Raw genomic sequence first — 24192 nt, forward strand, 5'->3', positions numbered from 1 at the left:
ATGCAATTCAAGACTTTGGGGAAACAACAAAATAGAAGCCTACAAATAAATAAGCACGTTTGGAGTGAGGAGTGAGTCAACAGTGAAAAAAAATCCTTGCACAAAGACAGAGTCCTGACAAAAAATGTAGGACGTCAAACAAAGGTTGCCATCAAATAACGGAAACAAAAATTCCGCAATTGGGTAAAATCATTTACATGTATGCGTGACCAAGAACGGGCAGAATTGATGCTGAACTTAATTAACAAACATAAAACCAGGGAAATTTGGACCATCTTGAATAATGGATCATTAATCCAAAGTGCCAGGCTAGCAAATGGGGTTTCGGAAGGTGTTTGGATAAAACATTTTACTGACATGTTCTTTATGACATCAATCAAAGAAATTAATATAGACTGGCAGAGTCAGGATGACTGGGATATATGTGAGACTGCTGAAGACATCGTACAAGCAATATCTAAATTGAAAAATTCTCGGGCAGCTGGTCCTGATGGTATCACAAATGTAATGCTTAAAGCAAATAAGGAGTTATGGTCAAGATTTATTGGAATTCTGTTTGAAAAGTCAAAATAAATTCCCAAATCGTGGGCCACGGCGGTGGTCGTACCGATTAATAAAAACTATCGCCCCATTTCCCTGCAAGATAATATTGGAAAGATCCTGGCTACCTTCTTGCAGAAAAAGCTAACAAAATGGGCAATGAAAGCCGATATAATGGATTGTCGACCAACCGGGTTGACGAAGGCAGTGGGAACGGAGGTAAATCTGGTTCTATTGAATATCTTAAAACTTGAAGAAAAAGACAAATCTTTTTTTAGCATTTGTGGACATGCGTCAAGCCTTTGATACGATCAACCGAGAGATGCTTTGGGAAAAGCTATCCAAATGGTCATGCCCAGCGAATATACTACATCCAATCATGGCATTGCGTGCAAATACTAGTATCTGTGTTCGAATAAATGAAAATGGCGACTTATCTAAGACAATTGCAACAAATAAGGGAGTGGAACAGGGATGTCCATTGGCTGCAATCCTATTTAAATTATGTATTGCAGAGATCCCTGAGACCATGAAGGCGGTAAACTGTTTACCGCCAAAGATAAATGGCCATCAAATAAGCTGGGCAATATATGCAGATGACTTGGTGATGGTAGATGCTACTCATATCAGCCTGCAGAGGCTCTTAACTAGCTTGCAAAAATATATGCAACTAAACGACCTTCAGATTAATGTTGGGGAAAACAAAAATGTTGACTATTGGACCAACCAAAGAAACAAAGAATAAAAACTTTAAATGGTCAGTTTCAGATGATGTAATTGAAAGATCAACTGAAATTCATTATCTGGGAGTTCTGTATAATACTTCAATTAGAGAATGGAGTTGGGCCCAAGATCTAATTCAGCGGATGACGATCTTCTCTTTACAAGGAGCAAAACTACACAGGCTATATGGGAAGTTTACAGTTCTCTTAGTACGTACATTCTATCTACAAAATGTTATTCCTGCAATAACGTTTGGGGCAGAAGCAGGATGGAATTTAAATCAGAACATCTGGCCTTACCTAGAAGGTCTATTTTGGAGAAGGGTATTAAGACTTCCTAGGAACATATCTATGATAATGATTCGAAATCAACTAGCATTAGAAGCACTATATGGTACAGTGCTGTGGAGATCTAGCCTAGTTCTGAGAAAGATGTGCATCAAAGATCCAGAACCAGCGTATACAATCCTTGTCCCACTTGAGAAAGACCAGCATACTGACCTATTAAGGACATGGCAAAAGGCTTTGAACATTCTTGAATGCGCAGATATAAAAATGGAAACAGTATTATGGCTGCCGCAATTGGCAAAAAATAAATTGAAACCATGGCACTGGATACAAAACATCGAGCTCTATAACAACCTTTCAACATCAGTTTATTTAGGAACAGCAATGACTGCCGTTGAGAAGATGCCAAAATATTTACAAATATTCCCTTCAAGACGACATTGAGATGGTTTTATGAGACTGAGGTTAAATGCTTGTAACAAAGAAATGCTGTTTATGAAGCACGACAAGGAAACCAAAGCTGATAAATGCAGATACTGCAATGAAGAAGTGGAATCCACTAAACACCTGATAGTAGAATGCCAGAAACTAATATCACAAAGGTCATTCTACCTTCAAAAATATGCTCCTATGAACGATAATATGGAAGACTGGTGGTTTGTAATATTGGGTGGACACAATTTACTTTTAACCTGTGCAATTGTAGATTACTTGGACAAAATTCTGATGAGAATGGGTTAATAGAATAAGACAATAAAAATGATGGAAGAAGCTCGGAAGACGAATGATAAGTAAATAACTGTGGAATAAGAGAAGTAAACCAATGATGTAATGTGATAATTGTGACAAGTTTATATAAACTATATGTTAAAATAAAATAAATCTTTACCAACCCTCTCTTCGACATATTGGACAGACTGGGCTTCACCTACACTAACTATGCAGACGACACCCAGATCCTGATGCCCCTTTTGGGCAATTTTGACGTGGACACGCCCTTGGAAAACAAGATATACCACCTCATTCAGGGAATGGATGGCCTCTGCCTGAACGGCGATAAAACGGACATCCTGATTCTGGGCTCGGACACCAATCTAAAATAACTCGGCCCCAGCTGTGCATTATTTAACATTGATGGCAACGCAATCAAAGTAGTAACCGAGGTCAAAACATTAGGATTTTACCTTGATTCTACCCTATCTTTAAAAAAACAAGTTGGCGCCATGGCATCCTCAACTGCCTATAAGTGCAAACTTATTAGGGGCCTGTAGACCCTTCCTCTCTAAAGCCAGCTGCATCACATTTGCCAATGCACTAATTATGTTTAAACTAGACTACTGTAACACGCTATATGTAGGGGCTAAGAGAAACATCCTAGAGAAAATGCACAAACACTACAAAATAATGCCCTCCGAGCAGCTTTGGACATTCCTAGCAGAGAGCACATCTCTAACATCAGAAGAAGCCATCACTGGCTAAAAATCGGCGACGGAATCCATCTTAAAACTGTCTCTCACCTTTAAATGCCTGAACAATGCAGCACCCCCTTATCTCTCAGACAGAATGATTATAAGAGCATCTACCCGCCCCACTAGATCATCCAATTCTCACTGCCTAGAAGTCCCTATATTTAAACTTGCCAAATCCGGTGGTGCCAGTTTCCCAGTTAGAGTGGCTCTATCCTGGAACCCACTCGCACTAGCATTTAGAACTGAACAGCCTTACCTCAGATTCAGACGTAATATGTTAAACTGGCCTCACACTAATGACATTTAATATTTGCATGTTTTTGAAATACCCTTACAAGCACGTGATTTCCGGACCACCCTCTTTATCTCCTCAGTTAAGCTTGACTACAGCATTGTTCCCCCGGCACTCCCAAATGTCATTTCTGTACCTTTACCATGTTGTAACTAAGCTTGATGTATACTTGTAAACTGCTGCGCCCAGCTACCTAAGGGGTTGGTGCGCATTACCAAATAAACAAGATGTATATTACGATTATAATCTATGCTTCTGGATATTCTTCCACAGATTTTGGCTGTAATGAAAGAAGCATCCCCTGGATTTGAATATTTGGAAAAAGGTGCTATAGGGCTTTCAGTGCCGCTAGTTCATAGTCCATACCACATTGAATTGTATGCAAAATCTGTTGTGGTAGTTTATCTTTAATTCTTCTGAAAATTTCAATGTATGAATTGTCCAATCGGTTCTTCATCAGAATATATACTAACGGAAAGAAGTCGCTACCAATCATTGCATTTATACTATAAAGTTGAGCAAAAGGCCTTGGACAACTCTTGAAAGTTACACCCATTAAGCAGTGGTCGCTTTTTGCCAATCTTTCTAGGTTTTGGTTAGTTAAAAAATATGTAAAATTCCTTTTCCTCACTATCGCCCTTGCTTGTGACTGTATATTGTCACAGTAATTCTACTTCCGCTATATGTTTGGGCTTATTTGCCTTTATGGATTATTTGTATAAAAGTCACCTTTTCAGTGCTCTGTCATTCGGCCTTTCTTCTGCAAGATGTTGCGGCAGCTCACTTAGGATCTGTCTCACTACCTGACCACTTGTCATTTGTTCATGCTCTGGTTTACTTTTCATTTTGTGTATTTTCGCTCTTATCTCTATTGCACTAATATTGGGTTTGTGGTTATGTTCCCTGATATACTTTATAGTCTCAGATTCATTATCAGTGCATGCCCGTCCACAGCAATAATTTATTTCATATTGTGTACATTTCCATAGTGTTACGCCACTTTTAATTTTTTCCTTAGAATAAATATAACCTTTCAGACTCGGCTGTTTATTTCCTTTGTTGGAAAAAATGCAGGCTGTTTTGTCCATTACGCTACATTCACCTAGTGTAATAGAAAATACAATTAAAAACCTATAATAAATGCTATCTATTGATTTAGATACAATTGTATTTGTATTCTCTAATTATCAAAAGGACTCACCCTTTTCATCGTTTGACATTCTTTACTTACACTAAAAACAGCTTTCTCGACTTTTATAAATAGTGGTCACCTTTCTCCTAATCACCTCAACTCCAGATATGAATGTTTTCTGAGATTAGTTGCTATTCTTAACTCATTTTTCATTATCCTGGTTAACAAACTCGCATAACCTTTCTTTTTAACCTTTGTATAAGCATGTAGATGGTTTCACAATTTTGAGGCGTACGGACACGACAACATTTTTTTAAAATCCTCTCGGCGCGTCTTACGCAGAGACTGATTTCAACTTCTACGGTCTGCCGCGAACGCTACATTTCCTATTCATTTCCACTTAAATGTCAAAACAATTATGCTTGCATTTGAATTTAAACATCCCACAGATTGTAAGGGATATTTTGTTTAACTGCCCTGATTACTTACAGAATCTGTAATCACTGCGTCGTAGTGAATATCGTCGGCAATTTTATAGGCGACATTTTCGGCATCGCAGTGATAACATAGCTTTGCTAATATATACTAAGAGTAGTTGGGTATATATTTGTGTTCAAAGGGCCTGAGGTGAGGTGCCAGAGGCCGTGGCATTCCCACACCTGAGGCCGCAACCCTGCGCACTATTCTAAATATAAAGGGGGGGGGCTACATTTTTCATTTCCAAAGGTTCTGGCACCATCCCCATGTTGGATGTGGGGGACACCCACTAGTATGAAGGTATGGACTAGGAGTACTCTAGTCACTACGGTGAGTAACTTTAATTTTGGCTATTATGTAGGTATAGGATCGCATTTTCCAGGCACTGCCATATTGGCACTGCTTGTCTTGCCAACAGCTGGAAAATGTTACATTATATGCCATTTTTATAGCACCGTCTGCCATTGGGATGGCTTAAAAGCGCTCAAGTTGAACGCCCTTGGAGGACCAAGGTATGAAAATTGATGAGGATTTTAGAATACGTGTGCATTTTAGCCAGTATGAAGGTAGGTAGGGGCGGCTAAGTTTCTGCTAGCAACCCATGGATAACTAGCTGGTGGATGGGCGCTGTAATAGGCTGTACGGAGAGTATGCAAGTCAAGGAGACTATGAGCCCAGATAGACCACATTTTTGCATTGGACGCCGCTGTATTACAGTGGCAGAGGTAATGTGCATTCACCAGCATTTGATCTTTCATAGTCGCATGCTGTGAATATTCCCCGTCTTCAGGCTGGAAATCCTTGGTAACAAAGCAGTTTAAAGTTAAACTGAAAACTTTCACTTTTATGCTCTTATTAGTCATGTTTGGGTCATTCTGCCCACAGCCAATAGGAGCTACTCCCTTGTCGGCCATCTTCAGATTTCATAATGCACGTTAGTGTAGGGAGATCTCCAAAATAATCTCAAACTTTTCTACGATAAAAATTCAAATGTAACTTATTTTTCCCAAAAAATAGATATTTTTCGCCGTCTACTCGACGACCGGCTTTAGTGGCGACAGCGCCTCTACTGTTGTCTGTCCCATCTCATCCAGCACTGCGAAATTTGCCAGTCGGTCTCGAACAAAACACTGAAGGATCGTCACTGATGTCTCGTCGTTTGGCTCGAGGACGCCGACGGGGCCTCTGACACTGCTTCAGAACAGAGTCCTGCTTTGTTAGGATTGGGCAGGTCGGCCCAGCGAACCACCTCTAGGAAGAGGTCTAGGTTGCACGAAGTACAGGCCTCCAAGAAGAGGGTCAAAGTTTCCTCAACTGACAAGCCCAGATCCTCGAACAAGGACCGGTCTTCCACAAAGGTCAGTGCCCAAGGGGTATCAACAGGGGATGAGGGCCTAAGCCTGTTCCATCGCTCCAAGGACTTAGAGGACTTAATCTTGGGGCCACTCTTCATCTTCGGGGTCGAAGACAAGCTCCTCATTGAAACACTTGTGCATAGGCACGTTACAAATGCCATATCATAAATCTGCGATAAAGTCGTCGTCAGCGACCAAGCCTCACTCCCGATAGTCTACCCCGAGGCCTCCGACACCATCCACGACTGGCTCACAGCGACCGCCACAAAGCCGTTGACGACCACAACTAACTTGTCGGCTAAACGGTCATCTGTTACAACTACCACGTTGTCAACGACCCCGAAGATCTCGTGTCCACGGCTGTCACACACTCATCGACACTGTTGATGGACATAACTGACCACCATGCCATTGTAAACACGGCCATCGTCACTGGCGTTTCAGATACCAGTACAGTGTCTGCATTGACCCTGTCCAAGAGCATCTTTCCATAACCTTGGAGTGGCCTTGCTGCCATGTGGCATCATTGTGTCAGAGCCTGCTCTCTACGAATCAGAAGAGGAAGAGGCCATCCTGTAACTGCCATCCTCTCCAGAGCAGAGGACATCTCCCAGAAGGCGGGGTGAGGCAAGCCATATTAGGCTACCACCTTTACCCCCTCTGCATTCACATCAAGCCATCACTCCTCCCACGCAAAGGGACAGATCTTTGGGCATTTTAGCATATGAATTTGACTATTTCATTGCAGCTGATGGTGAGCCAGATGACGTTCCACTCGTACTCCCCCTGATGAGGTGTGAGCCTTCCACGCTGTCTCATGCCCTGGGTGGCCACGATGTTCGGCCTTGTGACGGAGGAACAGCGATAAGAAAGTGTACTGTACCAGCACAGGAAATCAGTCATGTCTATCCCGCTGTTGGAAGACTTCTTTGACGATGGACTGATCACTTTAGCACAGGCTGCAACAGCCCAGGCTAATGACGGGTTAAACAAAAAATACAGAGCCCCAGAGAGCGCTGCCTACATATTCAACCCACAGCAGACTGTTGTCTTGGCCGCAGCCAGGAAAAAGTCGGCTAATCCATCCTCATCCTGCTCTGTTCCTCCAGATAAGGAAGGAAAATGCCTCGACACCTTTGCTAAGAAAATTATGATTTATGGTCTTTGCAACAAATGTTTTTTGCATCGAAACCTATCCATTGAAAATATTTCCATCAAATGCATTTTTTGTAGCGGTCTCCCCCCACCTCCTCAAACCCCCATTTTCTACCCTTAAAAACGCACCCCAACGAAAATTAACCCTTTGCCCAACACATATATGCATTTGATGCATATATTTTCGATGGATAGATTTTGTTGGAAATCTTTTCGTTGGAAACACTAGATACCGAAAATGATCACCACCGCAGCCACAACAGCAAATGCCATGGCCATACTTGCACGTTGCGATCGCAAGCTGTGGTACAAATTGGGTCCCTGGCTGGAGTTCCTACCAGACGGCAAGAAGCCTTAGACAGCTTCCATGAAGAAGAGTTGGCTTCTGACCATGCCGATACGGTCTCGGTAGACATCGCAGACACGCCAGCTTGAAAGCAGTGGTCCTGCGCCGGCAGGGTTGGCTCAAAGATGCAGACTTTCAATCAGATGTCCAATACAGGGTCGTAGATATGCCCGTCGATGGATCTGTCCTCTTTGGAAAAAGGTGGCCGAGGCTGAGGAGTCCAAAAAAACGGACATGGAAACTGCTCACTTGTTGGGCACACATCAGCAAAGACGCCAGACTACGACGCCTCAGGAAGTGAAGACTCTGCAGTGGAAGGGCACAGTGGAGAAGGTTCAGAGAAATGAGCTAAGCACAGGGGTTTACTTCCAATACTTCCTGGTAAGGAAAAAAGCACTGCACAGCGAGTCATGGGGTTGGAGACCCATGTTGGACCTAAGAGTGCTCTACAAGTTCTTAAAAGCTCAAACATTCCGCATGGTTACGCTACAGCCTGTGTTGTCGCAGCTACAAGGAGATTATTTTGTGGACCTAGAGGACGCCAATTTCCACATCCCTATTTGCTTCTCACACCAGCGATACCTACGCTTCGTGGTGTCCAGGTGTACATTATCAGTTCAAAGCCCTTCCATTCAGCCTGCTCTGCGAGTGTTTTGCAATTGCCTGGCACCAGTGGTGGATCATCTGCGGCGGAGGGGTGTCCACGTCTACCCGTACCTAGACTGGCTAGTGAGGGCCCCCTCTTTTACACTGGCAGTAACCAACACTGCCATCACCATCCGGTGTCTACAGCAACTGGGGTTTTCCATCAACTTCCCAAAGACATGTCTGGTTCCATCGCAACAGGCACTCTATATCAGACCAACACTTGACCCCCAGACCTGCACTGCCAGACCCTCGGAAGAAAGGATGGCAGCGCTTTTACACAAGGTGCGCTACCTCAGCAACGCCCGAGTGACATCAGTCCACAACTACAAATCCCTGCTGGGGATGTTATCATGCATCTGGTTGGTCTCCAACTACCGATTAGACATGAGGCTGGTTCAGGAATTTTTCGGTGCCCGTGGGTCCAGTTCTTGGAGTCCTGGGACGACTGCATTACCCTAACACCACGTTTAAAACAAAGCCTTTGCTGTTGGTCGGTAAGAAATCACCTGGTACAAGGTGCCCCTTGAGACTGCCGGACCATCGGGCAACGGTCACAACAGATGTTTTGCAGCGCCCACTGTCAAGACCAACACACCAGAGGCCATTGGTCGGAGGCAGGAAAGAGCCAGCACATCAATCTGCTGGAGCTACGAGCAGTTTCTGGGCCCTTAAATTCTTTTCCCCCCCTCCTGAAGGGGAAGGTGGTGCGCATTTACACCGACAACACGACGTCTGTTTTATGTCCGCAAGCAAGGTGGTACAAGGTCCCCACAGCTTTCCAAGGAGACCCAAGCCCTGTGGCACTGGGCCCTATAGCAAAGGCATGTTTCTAATTAGTCTCCATATACCAGGGATTCAGAACACTCTGGTGGACTCCCTCAGCAGGGAGTTACGCTCCTGCCACAAGTGGGTACTGCACACTGTTGTTTCAGGCGTGCAGCACTCCGGAGATCAACCTCTTTGCCACCCACGAGAACTGACGCTGCAAAACTTTTCCCAGCCGCTTACCCCATCCGGAGAGCTTGGTGGACGCCTTTGCAATTCGATGGGAGGGGAAGTTTCTTTGGGTTGCCCTCATTCCTCTGGTGCCTCGAGTCCTACACACCTTCAGACTGTATTGTTGCAAACGTATATTGGTGGTCCCTGCGTAGCCGAGACAGTTTTGGTACTTGGACCTCCTTGCCCTCTCGTCAGCCCCACCAATCAAGCTGTTTCCTCACCAATCTCTCCTGCCCAGGAAACAAGGAGCAGTACTGCACCATGGCCTGGTCTCTCTCAATCTGATTGCCTGGCTCCTGTCTTCTTAGAGTTCAGGGCACTGTCCCTTCTGAAAGACTGCCAAGCTTTCCTGGCCAAGGCTAGAGCCCCGTCCACCTTGAAATGATACAAGAGCAATTGGAAACGTTTTCAAGTGTGGTGCAAAAGCCAGTAACTGCAACCTCAAACTATCCGACTGGAGGAGCTGTTGCCATATCTACTGTCCCTTGCTCAATCTGGGTTAACGCATTGCTCCATAAAGATGCACCTAGCAGTGATTTCTAGGTACTCCCCTCCCCATGCTTAAATGTAAACTTGCAACCTGTTGTCCACGGCTGCCGGCGCTGCACCTGCACAATCCTGTGATTTATTGGTAGAAGCCTACATAAGGATTCTGCATAGTGCCTGGCTTGAACCAGTGCACCTTGTAATCTGTTTGTGATGTGTGGCAAGTATGGCTTTCTTACTCCTTTTACAGAAAATGAAGGTATGCATCTGCTCCGTGGCACAGGCTGTTTGATTTGTGCACACCCATCTCCCCTGGAGTGTTGGTTTGGTACCTTAGATTGGGGCCACTTGGGCTGTCCTTCAACCCCTTTAGGCACTATATGATTGAACTGTAGTCGCTCCCTGCCCCTCCTAAATCCCCCCCCCCCTTGCTTTTACCAAGTGAGCAGCGTTTGTTGCAGTGAATATCTTGGAAAAGGCGGAGCTCGCTGCAGAGGCCTAGGCTGCAGTGGGAACTGCAGGAACATGAGCGGTTATTATGATGGAATTCCAAAATGAATCCTAGGGTTGGAAATTGGAGGCCATCCTTCTATGGTTAACAGGAAAGGCACTGAAGTATAGCCATACTCAATCAAGGTAGGTAGTAGAGTGGTAATGCTTAGATTCAGTAGTGGTGTGAGAGTGCTCTAGGGCTACCAGGCGACACACAGTGCGCTCTAATAATTCCAGAATGAGAAGTGCAAATGTATATACAATGCTTTATTAGGCCTATAAAATGCACAGCAGCAATGAAACCTTCAAACATATATATTTGCATCCACAATTGGGGGTTCGGAGTCAGGATATTTATTAGCTACCCATACAGTGCACCCAGCAGTGTTTTTTAAATACAATGTTTCGTACAGATACAGATGACAAAGCATCTGAACACCAACAAGGAGTGTTGTGCATGGCATATACACATCCTTGGATTCTGTTACGGATCTGCCTCTGTCGACATGCAACTTCATTTTGTTAACTAAGTGTAATAAATAGTTTGGGCCAACCACTGGATGGTAACTGATGCATAACGTTTGACTGAAATCTGCAAAAATACTAATACTGAGGAGTAACAATTCCCATACACTTCAAAATGCAAATGTTTCCAAGCGCGCAGTGGCACAGTGCATAGCCTGCTGCATACATAGTGATGCCTCGGCTGTGAGTTTCTTTCAAGCAGATTACTTCAAATTCAAAATGTATTGCCTTCTCTTATTGCTCTGTCCTTGGATACTGTATGGCCTCTTTGCCACTCGGTCTAAAATGCTTGAGCCTGAAAAGATGCCTAATTTGTGCGAGAAACATGCCCTGGCTGGCTTGTGTGACGCATACTTAGTGATGCACTTCCATTATGTTCCAATCCCATATTTTTGTTTCTTTCACAGCACAGAGAAGGGAGGTCCAAGCCCGGGCTGTCTTTTACCCTCTAATGGTGGGAGTGGGTGCAGCTGTCAGCATGTGTTACAGGACTCTCTACATTGGGACAGGTGAGGGCTCTGAACCCAACACTATTTCATGTTCTTTACATTAACAGTGTTCATTTGTGCCTTATGTTCTAGTGGAAATGTGTATTCTGAGCAAATACTTACAAGGGGTTAGGTCTGTTCTTGCTTTTATTCACTTATAATTACTACAATGTATGGATTTATTGCAAAAACAGACCTAATTGCTTATAGGCTTCATGGGCATCAGAATGCTGTTAACTTGTTTAAGGAACAGGTTAGTCGTACAGCAGTTCAGTTTTTTGTAACCTTTTCCAGCATTGTAGTGCAGGATGGGAATGTGCAATGGCTTAGAATTCCTAGTCTTGCAGCATAGACTGAAAAACTGCAATCTACTCTGGAGACATACCTAAACTTGGGCTAGAAAACTAGGGGGGAGGAGTGGGGGGGAACCTGATTGGCTGCACTGAGGGTTTTAGTGGGCATGTACCTGACAATGAAGATGCCTAATAGTCATGTTTACCAAATATTTAAAGGTTAAACAACCTTACGGTTATGTTGGTCCTTATCAGGGAGCAACTTCAATGATGGCAGTCCTGCCTGGACGCCCTAGCTGCAAAGTGGACTAAAGTGTTTCTAGCACTTTGCAAAAACTTGATCCGTTTTGGGTCATGCCTGCTTTCAGGCTGTTTGAATAACACAGTATTGTTTTGGCTAGAAGCCAGAACACAAGTGGGTGAAGAATCAGAGTAAAGTGAGTTTATCGTGAGCTGGTTGAGATTTGATAAGTGCTTAAGACCAATGTCCCAGTTTCGGAATTTATGCTAGAGTATCAAAGCTAGACAACCCAAGTATAACTTGTATTTTTCCATGATGATAGAGGACAGACCAAGGAATGTAGTGTGGGGAAACTGTGATTCATACGGTTGGTGGTGACAATCGAGGTAAGATTTCCACACCCACATTACTGCAACATTAAATAGAAATATGGTCACTGTGAAGGCCAGAGCATTTTACTGACCAGTGTAATTTCTTCAAAGCATGGGCCATGTCTTTTAGTGCCCAGAAGTTGTTTCCCTGTCGGAAAGCTCCATACTACTATAGTGTGCTTTGAGTGAAGGAAATGACATGTTAGCCTTACATACTGCAGGATTGGATCAATTTGCAGATGGTGAGTTTTGAAGCTAGGACTCTGCTGTGGGACTAGAAGGCATCAAGGTCATCATTGTCTTGCCTTAGCAAAAATTAACATTTTGTATTTGGTTTGTCAAAGCAACTTTTCAGTTTGCAATTTTGAAAGATGCTATAAGCCTAGTGCATTCTCTTATTAAATATCTCTTTAATGCATATTTAGCAGTAGAAGCCAATTGTGGCACTTGAAGCATTTATTTGACTGGAACCACATGGGAGGATTTCACCATTGAGATCTTCCATAGGCTGCGCTTCCTTCAATTGCATGCAGAGGCTGCAAGTTTGCAGAAGAGTTGACATGACCATGGAACTGAGCTGTGGTAACCAGACATGCACTAGATGGAGAATTGTGGCCTCTATTTTAAAGCTTTGCTGTGACCAGCCACTTCACAAAACAGAAGATTTGATTTGAAGGCTGACTAGGCACACAATGAAAAGAGATCACGGATCATGTGTTCCAAAATAGATTTTTGTTTGGGTCAGAGCCTCGCATAAGTCATATTGACAACAAATTATTCAGAGTCTGGTCCAGAAAGTATACTCGTGCTTAATGTTGAAAATTGAAGTGTCCTCTGGTGGCAATTCTGGTGGCCCCATGTAACTAACCAAAGGAAAACTAGATGTACGATCCTATTCTCAAAAACCTGTGTCTATAACTGTTCCTTAATCAGTACACAAAGGCTTATCCTGTCATGAACTCTGACTATGTTCTCTGTTTTAGGAGCAGATATGCATGTGTGCCTTACAAACTATGGTCACTGTAACTTCGTCTCCGGAAAGCATGCCTGCATATTTTATGATGAGGTGAGTGTCCTGGCTTCTTAACCGTTCGGTTCCTGATCATTAGTATTAGCCATTCTAAAACCTCACACGTTTCATGACTGGTTGCGTGCCTCATTTCTTGTTGTAAATCGTGTTTTAGCAGATTCCACTAGCCGGATTAGACGCTATTTGAGCTTACAAAGCATCAATTAAAAACTAAAATGTCAGTTACTGAAGGACTGGCATTCAGCTGCTGCTGTACCTTGAAACAAGGCACTTTGTGATGTTTGGTATTTCCTGTCACAGAAGTTACTTTGTTGTATTCTGTTGTAGACTTGATGTGTGTGGCTTTGATGCACAACATGGTATTTTGGTTTCAATTTCGGGGCCGATAAAACGATTATTTACACAGTGGTTAAGACCTCGGCTCCTTTTTTTATTTTTTTTATAACAAAATGTTCCCCCCTTTGCGTACCATTAATCTGGGTTGTTCATCCTACTGGAAATGTTTCTGTATGTGCATTGCTGTGCTTTCTGTTTACTCAAACCAAAACATCTATCCCATTAACTCCCGTTATCCCATAGGAAACTGCTGGATGTTAAGAAACCAGGATATAGTAGTGTTTAATAGCCTTTCTCTATTTGTTGCAGTAAAAGTAGAGATTTTACCAAATAAAACCGACTGAAATTTGACATGGGTGGAAGGGATGGTTGTTTTATTAAAAGGACCACAGCCCTGGTGGACACCTAGAAATTCAAATGGATTCCTTATAGGTGTAGGAAAAAAATCTGTCATAGCCTCACAGGTTGTGCACAGGGATGTCATTTCACCAATATGCATGGGGTAGCGGAAGTGACAGCACGTGACCCTTGACCTGTGACATAACAGGAAGTGTTGTCATCTGACTCTACCCCGAAGTGACATCACAGGAAGCAATGGAATATGGCCTTTCACCCCTTGACAAAACAGGATGTGGCATTGCATAGCATTGTTTCAAAATACACTATGTTAATGTTAAATGACATTTGTACCGTGCACTATCACCACCGAAGTGGTCCCCTAGCGCTCAGCGGCTCTGAAAAAGGGGAGGAGAGGGGGTGGGTTAGTGGGAATAAGCTGAAAACGTGCAAGAGAGCAGTGATGTGCTGTTGACCGCCTCAGCCCAGTGGGTTCGTTGGCTGGGCTTGGGGTGTTTTGTGGTCCGTAGTCGTAGTTTGCTGTTGTGCAAGTCTATGTGTGGTTTGTTTTGTTGCTTTGTTGTGAAGTTTGTGCGGATTGCTGCGTTTTAGGCTTGTGGTTGTGTTTGGTTCTAGTTTGAGAGGTGTATGCAGAGGGATGGAATTGTTGGTTCGTTAGTTGGCATTGCTGTCCTTGCAATTGTGGGATTCCATCTAGGTGCGGCACATGCTGACAGTCACATTTCTATCTAGATTCGACGCAAGCTAGGTTCATAATTCTAAGTATGGTGCATGCTAAGAATCACATTTCTATCTAAATGCGACGCCAGCCAAAGTTCAGAATTCCATACGAGTGCGGTACATGATAAGTCACATTTCTATCTAGATGTGACGCAAGCTAGGTTCAGAATTCTAAGTGTGGTGCATGCTGAGAATCGTATTTGCTAAGTCACATTTCTGAAATTCCATCTGAGTGTGGCACATGCTAACAATCACATTCCTGCCTAGATTCGGCGTGGGCTAAACTCGAGAATTCCATCAAAGTGTGGCATATGCTAACAATCACATTTCTGTCTAGATCTGGCGCAGACTAAGCTTGAGAAATTCCATCTAAGTGTGGCATATGCTAACCATCACATTTCTGTTTAGATGCGACGCATAATAAACTTGAGAATTCCATCAAAGTGTGGCATACGCTAATGATCACATTTATCTCTATGAGCATATCATGTCCAGGCCCCTGTTCCTGTCCCTGTCCCCCACATTCCCTAGTGTCTGCACCACCACATGATGTATTTCCCCCCCAGAACGTGTCAAATTTTGGACATTCCCGCCATATGTGGGCCCATGTGCCAACTCCCCCACAGTCTCTCCAACATCCCTGGGTAGAGTGCAGATAGATCTTGTTCAGTCTGACCAGTGTTAGATGCCACTGGACCATCAGCTTTAGCCTGATCTCGCGGATCTACATACCTAGTTAATTTCGGTATTTGTGCCCACAGGAGTTGCCAGTCCCGCTCTCCTATCTCGGTGCCTGTGTGCGCCTCCCATTTACTCATGTAATTTCTGCTTGGTGGGTTCCCCCTCCTTTGTGTTTGTATATTGCCGCCATTAAACCCTTGTCCTCTGAGTGCATGTCCAGATATTTCTCAAATGGGGTTAGAGGTTGTGTGCCTGCCTGCTTCAGTTCAGGGTGGGGCAGCCAATTTCTTCGTTGTATGTACCCATACCTGTGCCTCTCATCTAGGTTAAAATCTGACTTGCACTTCTCAAAGTCCTTCACTGTGCCATCTTGATACATATCGCGTATCATCCGACATCCTCCCCAGTACCATGCATCAAATCCCATGTTTTTGCAACCCGGAGTGAATTGTGGGTTCTCGAACAGGGGGGTATAGAGGGAGGGGAATGTGGTGATGTGGGCCCATTTCACTGCAGTGTCCCATGCTTCTCCTATAGTCGATGTGATATAACTTGCATACATTTGAGGGGTTCTGTCTACCCTTGGTTTCCATAACATTCCCTCTAGATGCCCAGCTACCACTGCTCTGTCCATTGGCCGCCATGGTTTGTCACAATCGTCCTTCTGCCAGTCCCTAAGGATTCTAATTTGAGCTGCGAAATAGTATGCCCTAAAGTCGGGCTCCCCATTCCTCCCTGGGAGGTTGGGGTTCTCATAACAGATGCCGCCAATCTCGGTTTCTTTCGGTTACATGTGATCCGACTTGTGACCTTATGAAGGGCTTTGAAGTAGCTACATGGGATTACAATTGGCAGGAAAGCAAAGTGGTATAAAAGCTCTGGCAAAACCACCATCTTTAGGACGTTAATGCATCCCAGCCAGGAAATGGTTAGCGGCCCCCAGTCAACCAATTCTGATTTAATTTTCTCCATCAGGGGCAGATAGTTTGCCCGATAGAGTTCTCCCACGGTCTTAGTGAGGTGCACCCCCAGATATTTAGTATCCTTAGATGCCCATCTGAAGGCATAGGCATTTTTGATATGCTGCTCGGTGGAAGGCGACAGTCCGAGGCGGAGTATTTCTGACTTGTTTGGATTCATTTTCAGCCCGGCCACAAGTCCGAAGCGGTCGAGTTCCTCACTGAATACCTCCTGGTAACATTTCCCGAAGTCATCTCTCCCAGCTCAGAGTGAGTTGCAGGCTTCTTCCTCCCAGTGTGAAATGGAGAGGAAGGATTTGTACAGGATGGCAAAAATATGGTTACGGTAACACTGTAAAGTGATATACATTGCATACAAGAATTGATCACCATATGTATGGTTAATATCAGTGTGTATAGGCCCATATTACCAAATTACTGTGAATGCAAGCGGACGTCAAGAGCCAAAATGATAATGATGTGTTATTATAGATCACTTACTCTTAAGCGCTTCATAAAGAACAAATATACATACGATATCACCCAACCTGCGTTGGTACTCATTTATCAACCTCAGCAGGAAGAAAGGCTGAGTTGACCTTGCCGGGAGTTGAACCTGCAACCTACAGATCACACACACATTGCAGTAGTGAGAGCTCGACCCACTGAGCTATCTTACTGGCTACAGCTACCAGAAAACCAGCCACTCCAGAAACAAAGAGCCACACGTTGCTGGCCACAGCCCAGGAGCTGCAGTAAAAAAAAACTAAACAACCCCTGGCGACCCCTAAATGATGGCCCTGGTTGAGCATTTATCCCAGTCTCAGCCCAGATTCTCTTTGGTAAATATAGTGCTGCATACATATGAACAGAAAACAACTCACTGTCATGTTACGCCCCAACATTGACCAGTACTAGGGGTAGGTGGCAAAGGCTCTTGTGTTATATGGCATTTGTATAGCGCTTACTGCCATTGGTATGGCCTCGAAGCGCTGTGGGGGATGAATGCCCTTCGGAGGTCCGCAGTGTGAGATGTGAAGGATTCCTAGCGTGTGGGAATTTCTTGCCAGCACAAAGCTAGGTAGGCAGTGGCTAGTTCCCTGATGATAGGCCATAGATATCGCATGAGGCTGGGTACCGTGACAGAATGTCAAGTGAGTAGGAGGGGCAAGGAGACTGATTGTGTGGACTGAATTTCTTTTTGGGGACACTGCTGCATTCTAGTGGAGGTGGTGATGTGTTTGGGTGGGGTAAGGTCAAGCAGTGTTTATTGCAGATGTATGAAGGTGGATGGGCCGTGCCCTGGGCTGGGGATACTGCTATGTTCTGTTGTGATGGAGTCCTTGACTTTCCAGCGAAGCAAGGCTGACACCTAGTTAGATGTTGTACTTGCAGAGCTTATAATACAGCCTGGCTGAGCTGCATTCCGTGTGGTGTTATGTCCCACCTTGACAACTCCTCAGGTGCCCCCGCATTCCTGTCGGGGGTGGGGGTAATGGTTCACCCAGAAGATGTGCTTAGTCTTTGTAGATGCTGAAGGTAAGAACCAAGTTTTGAGAGCCTTCCTGATGGTGAGGTGATCCTCTGTGCGGCGGATGATAAATGGGATCAGGTTCCAGATGGTTGGTGCTTGGACTGAAAAAGAGGAGCCCCTTATTCTGGTTAATTTGCCACTGGAATGACACGTGGTGCTCCGTTAGATCTGAGGTTTCTGGTAGGCCTGTAGTATTTTAGTTTATACTGTATATAATTCTGGCCCTGTGTTGTGGAGAGCTTGGTGGGTGATGTACATTGCCTTGAAGGTGGATCGTCGCCAGATAGGTGGACTAGGGGAAGGAGGATCGTTGCAGCAGAGTTTTGTACCCATTAAAGTTTTCTTAGTTTTGCTGGGGATGATAGCAATAATTGCTGAGACTGTGTGGGAAGGTCCGATAGGGAAAGATGCAGCAGAGAATGCGCATGTGTAGGTAGCAGCTTTTTGTCATGGAATGGATGTGATCGGGTCAGGTCTGCTTCCATAATACAGAGAATTTTTATGTTGGCTTTGGTGGGAGGTGGGCCTAGAGAAAGCGGCCACACAGTGGTTTGGTGTGAGTGTGTTCTTCCTGCAGAGCATAATCTGTTTTTCCTGGGTTGAGAATGAGGTGGTTGGCAGTCAACCAGTGTTTGATTTCTGAGAAACCTGATGTGAGATTGGAGAGGCGAAGTAAGGGCCCTTTGGTATTTTGAAGACTTGTCCGTGTAGTTATAGCAGGAAAGGCCATAGGATTGAATGAGTGCATGGAGGCGGTTGAGCTAGGTTAAAGGGCTGAGCGGCGAGAGAAAGCACTCTGTGGGCAACTGAGCAGAGTCTAGGAGAAAAGAGGCATGTGTATTAATTGGGATCTGTTGGAGAGGAAGGAGTCCACTTCAGAGCCGCGTTCCTGATGCTGAGCAAGTGGAATCTGTCCTTGAGGGTGGGGTGTTCAATGGTGTTGAAGGCTGCCGGGGGGTATTGTGGAATTAGGGTGGCGCAACCTTCTGAGACTGCCTTTTAAGATCATTCCAGATGGAGACTAGGCTGTTCAGTCGATTAGTTTAGCTATGAACCGTTTTTTTTTTTTTTAGATTGACCTTCAATTGGTTTTGGGCAAAGGTGGTAGGGTAGAGTTAAGGGCTTTTTGAGCAGGGGCTTGATGCATGAGGTCTTGAACTCTGCAGCGAAGGTGCTGGAAATGAGATGTGTTGCAAATGGGTCTTGCTATGTTTTCAGCACAGGTGGAAGTTAGGATTTCTTTTAGTGGACTAGGGGGGCAGGAGGATCCAGGGGATCTTGAGGGGCGGCTGTTAGCTTTAGAAATTCAGGGTAGGAGAGTGGAGAGGAGGATGAGAAGAACGGGAGGGTGGAAGGCGGTTCTTATGTCCTGGTTGTGGTTGCAGGGGAGGGAGGGATGATCGATGCTATTAGAAAGATGATTTCGATGTTTCTTTCTAGGGCTATGTTGTGCAAGTGGCCTGAAACGGAATCGCAGAGTGTTTGGGTGGAGTAGGAGGCAGTGCATTGAATTCACAGATAAGCTTCAGGAGTTCCCTAGAGGGGTTCGAAGCATTGGTGATTCTATTCCAGTAATAGTATTTTTTGGCCTTGCATATTTCTGCCCGGTAAGATTTGCGCTGACCGGTGTAGGCTATTCTGTTAAGCGATGGGTCTGCATGCCATCTGCGATCTGCAATCTACGATGTGGTTCTGGGATTTGAGTTTTGAGGATAGAGTTGAATCATCTGGGAGAGGCCTTGTCTGTTGGAGAAGAAGCTGATTGCGGTGAGTGGATTGAGTGTTTCCGAGAACCACAGATCAAAGTGGCAGATGGAGATATGGTCCAAATGGAGTGATGTGGAGGTCAGGGAGTCTAGTAAAGAATCTGCCAGGTCAGGAGTTAATTTGATTTTCTTTCAAAGGCGGGAGTGGCTAGGTGTTCCCAGGGCTGCCTGGGGGAGGGATGGTGTATGCATGAAAGAGTGCAGAGGATGGCCGAGTGGTCGGTCCAGACGAGTGGTTGAGGTCTGGTGAGCTGAAGGTTGCGTCAATGGTGTCGTCTGCAGAGTGGGTGTGGCTTGAGAGTAGTTGTGTTAGATGTAGGGTTCCAGTTTGTCCAGCACGGATTGTGTCATGGGTTATTTGGGATGTCTACCAGATATTGAAGTCCCACAATATTGTGAGGGGGTGGGGGGTGCAAGACCATGATGGCTGCTAGAGAGTCGCTAAGGGATTCTGCAAAGCATTTATTCTACCCTGGGTGTCTATACATGTGCAGAAAGCTGTGCGTGTGCAAAGGGGCGAGCAGAAATGTTACCAGGAGGGATTCGGAGTGAGTTGCAGGCTTCTTCCTCCCAGTGTGAAATGGAGAGGAAGGATTTGTACAGGATGGCAATGCCACCTAACCTGCTGGTTCTATTATGCACAGTAGGATTGTAGACTGGAGCGAAGGCTTTGTGTGCAATGGGCCAGAAGTCTTGTGAGAACCAGGTTTGGGTGATCGAAGAGGATATTTGTGCATTCATATTAAATGAGTTTGGAAATGTTGATGATTTTTAGTGACTGGCCTGGCATTGATCAGAATGCACTTTAGCATGCTTGTTTTTTGATGTAGCAGGGTTTACATTCTGCAGAGGAGCTGGTAAGTGGGAGCTTCCAGGTGGATTGGCTTGGGGCATTAAGACAGTTTTTCTTAAGTCCAACTAAGGGTTTAGTAAAACCATCCAACTGAGACAGTACGTACAAGACTCCACTCTTAGCATAAGGCTGTACCACCTCATTATTTGGTAGTGTAGACCGTGCATCCAGGCTTATCTTAGGAGGGAGAGAGGGTTGTAGGAAAGTACAAAGAACCTCTAGCATACAAATGGTTCAACAGAAACACTTGCACCCAGAGTATGTATAAAAGGTTTATTATAAATACAAATAAGTAGGTTCTTTGTCATAGAATCATAAACACAATATAAAAACACAACACAATGCTTAAGGTACACAGACCAAAGCATAGACCTTGTTCAGAATCACTAACATTTCACGGCAAGTCAAGCCTAATCATACACATTTAGAATAGAACACATCTATTCAGGGGGAGTAAAAGCACAAGTTACTTTTAGATTACTTACAGTAATTCAAGGGTAGTAGACCCTGTCAGTCATGCAGTGACACTCAGTTATGAAATCACTTAGTAATCCACCCTGTTACCAGGATACATTTCTGAATATTGAAACACAAATTCATGGAACAGTATACACCTATAACTACATTCAGGCTAACCCTCAGTCATACTAGGTGAGTAAGACCTAATGTCGTAATAAACCATTACAGTTGCTTTTCAGATCAGTTGAACACAGATTAAGGTAAGCAATAACTTTAGGATGGCACAAAGCTGACCAAGGTTGGTAAAATCCTGAATACACTCATTAAGAATTGCACACAGTAAAACCCAAGGCAGTCTTATTTTAGACAAGCTATACAGCAGGTCAGGGGAAGCAAGACCCAGTTGGTAAATTGACACCCTTATATTCTGAAAGAAAGGGTTAGGTCAAGCCAACAGCATTACTTTTGGGGACGTGGGGCAACCAATTCACAGTGAGTAAAAAAGCCTTTATATAAACTTTTCAGAATGCAAAACACAAAGGATAGTAAGAACATTTGTAACTGCTCTTATTTCAGAGGGACAGTTACCAAACCAACTCTATTACAAGTATGTAACTTTTAAACACTTGTATGTACTAGACAAAAGGCCCAAACCTTAGAAGTCCTTCTTTATTCTTGGAGCATGAGTGTTCTCAGTGACAGGAGGGGGTGGGTCTCTAGTGGCCAACAGACAGATAACCGGCACCGATGTAGCAAAAGTTAGAATCCGTGAGGAAAGCTTTTCAAACAAGTAATTATTTTACTTTAGAGTGGTAGAAAGGTTTCAGGGACTTCAGAGAAACCACCCTAGAGGGATTCCAGTAATGGGCCTGGGTGAACTGGATGAGGTGACTCCCAATCACATGAATCACCCCCAAAGCTTCACAGGAATCACAACTTACTTCAGGTAATACCCCAGCCAACACAGTACATCAGCAGAAGAGGAGTTTGCAGCAGGACGTCTTCGGACTCTTTTTGCCAATCTGGTCCAGCACTCTGGTGAGGGGACTGCAAATCAAGTCTCTGTAGGTCCAGCAGGATGCCCCCCAAAGTTTCATCCGAATTCGGAATACCATGCACCGCGTAATGGCTTGAGTTCCAGGATATTTTAGTATTGCAGCCCGGCAAGGTCGCAGCACGGCATGGGATGGCTGAAAATGCAGGTCTTCTTGAGTCTAGTGGATCTCACCAGGCTCAGGGTCATCTTTTTCGGGATCCTCAGTTCGCTTGTAAGGAAGGGTAACAACAGGCTCCGGATAAACAGTAGGTTCTCTGGTCACTGGAAATCGCTTCTTCATCTTCCGCTCCAGTGGTCGACTTGTTGGCAGCTGGCAGGTTCGGCGTATTTAATAGGAACTACAGCACAACTTCTCCATTCTCTACCTGCCTTTTACAGAAAGGGGCGGTCTGGCTGTCGATTCACGACAGTCGGCCCCCCACTGGGAGTTGGTTCCTTTCAGGCAAGGTGAAAGACAAAGGGTTGCAGAGTTTTGGACTCCTACTTCGCTTCCTGCCTTCTCAGACTCTCTGGAGCCTGGGTAGGTAATCCAAAGACACTGGTGTCGTTCCCAGAATGGCAGGGGGAAGACCTCAAACAGCAAGGACACAAGAGGCGAAAAAAGGAGCCCACCATTTTAGCAAATGGCCCTTCTGTGCATTAGACTAAGTCATAAAGGTATAACCACTGCCACCAGCCATTCATGTAAACTGGCACTTGTAACAAAATGTTACTGGGCAAATATGGGGATACATTGTTCCTCCTCTCTCTCCCTCACCCCCGCACTTCACATAAGGTGGGGTGTACTGCCTCACTTGTAAATGTAAAGGGGATGAAAATCCCTCTTTAATACTTGATAACTGTAGTTCACCCAAGTATATGAAAAAGAAAAAATAAATTGACAGGGGAGCCCAAAGCAGCCCCCAGCCTAATCCCAAAAGTTGTAGAGAACTATAACTTAAACCATACACTATGGAGAGACATAAAAAGGTTGCCCATAAAAAGAGTAAAAGACTAGGTGAGAGGGGGAAAAAGATTCCTACTCACCTAGGGACAAGGTAAAATAATTAAGTCCAAGCAAAACGTTCTGGGGTTGGCACAGGTCAGGAAGATTTATCATAAATATGAAAATCTTCACTAACGCAAGGTGATGTGGATGTTGAAGGAGGGGGGGTGGAGGCTGATGCAGTGATAGCTGCAGAGAAGGAGGGGCCTGGTAGGGGGGCTCCGGTGAATGACTCAAGTATGCAGTGCACTAGAATCCAAGGGAGATATGTTTAAAGGTGAGATGTCTCTGGGGTGGTTCGTGGTATCCTGTGGAGTGTGTGTGTGTGTGTGTGTGTGTGTGTGTGTGTGTGTGTGCTCACAAGGAGTGAGTCCTCAAGGTAACTATGGATGGGCGTGTGTGTGGGTGGTGAGGAGTGGAGACCCTTGTGTGTTGTGTGAAGGTGGATGGAGATTCTGTGTTTGATAGGGGCTCAGAGGGTATGCAGGGTTCAGAGTAGGTTTTCCAGCCTTTTTTCCAGTCGGGGGACCCAGGGTCTGATCAAGTGGTCTAAGGGGAGGCTGGCAAAGGTCTTCCAGAGGTGCGATGGGAGTGGTGCCTGGTGGGGTGTGAAGCAGGTTGCAGAGTGATTTCACCGGGTTAGGTGGCTTGGGGGAGGCATCAAGGGTGTACGTGTGTGGGAATGACTTTGGTCTGGATGTGAGGTAGAGGGATGTATGCGTCTGTAGAAAATGCACAGGAGGCAGTGTCCTTTAGCAGTATAGGGGGCACCAGGGGGTGTGGGCGTAAGGGTTGGAGGGGCAGCTGACGGGGGTCGAAGGTGATGGCCGCAGCAAGGATTGCATGTAGGTGGTTTAGGGATGCAAAGCGTGGATCAGGGTGGTGTGATTACGATGTTAGAGTGTGCATGGATGTGGTGGTTGAGGGGGAAGGCTTTGGTGGTGGAGAGAGTGCAACCCGGATGAGGGAGGGGGGGAATGATTGAATGGGTGATGCGGTGGGGATCGTCTAGGCTGGGAGGGGTGGGGTCATGTCATCTTGTCAGTGTTAGGTTGGTGGAGGTGGCAAGTAAGCGTTGGGTCTGATCAGGCTAGTGGAGTAGTTTCTGGTGTCTGTAGGTTTTGGAGCTGCTAGTC

General features: G+C 45.0%; 1 protein-coding gene across 1 annotated transcript in view; it reads left to right on the forward strand.

The window, feature by feature from the left end:
- PHF12 (PHD finger protein 12) overlaps positions 1 to 24192 on the forward strand; it is a 689998-nt gene that overhangs the window by 628993 nt on the left and 36813 nt on the right. Inside the window, exons 12-13 of the mRNA XM_069615300.1 lie at positions 11334 to 11435; positions 13303 to 13385. Coding sequence (XP_069471401.1) covers positions 11334 to 11435; positions 13303 to 13385 — 185 coding nt within the window. The remainder of the gene's footprint in view (positions 1 to 11333; positions 11436 to 13302; positions 13386 to 24192) is intronic.

The sequence above is a fragment of the Ambystoma mexicanum genome, chromosome 9 (genome assembly GCF_040938575.1).
Source record: "Ambystoma mexicanum isolate Mex_15411 chromosome 9, UKY_AmexF1_1, whole genome shotgun sequence".
Lineage (NCBI taxonomy): Eukaryota > Metazoa > Chordata > Amphibia > Caudata > Ambystomatidae > Ambystoma > Ambystoma mexicanum.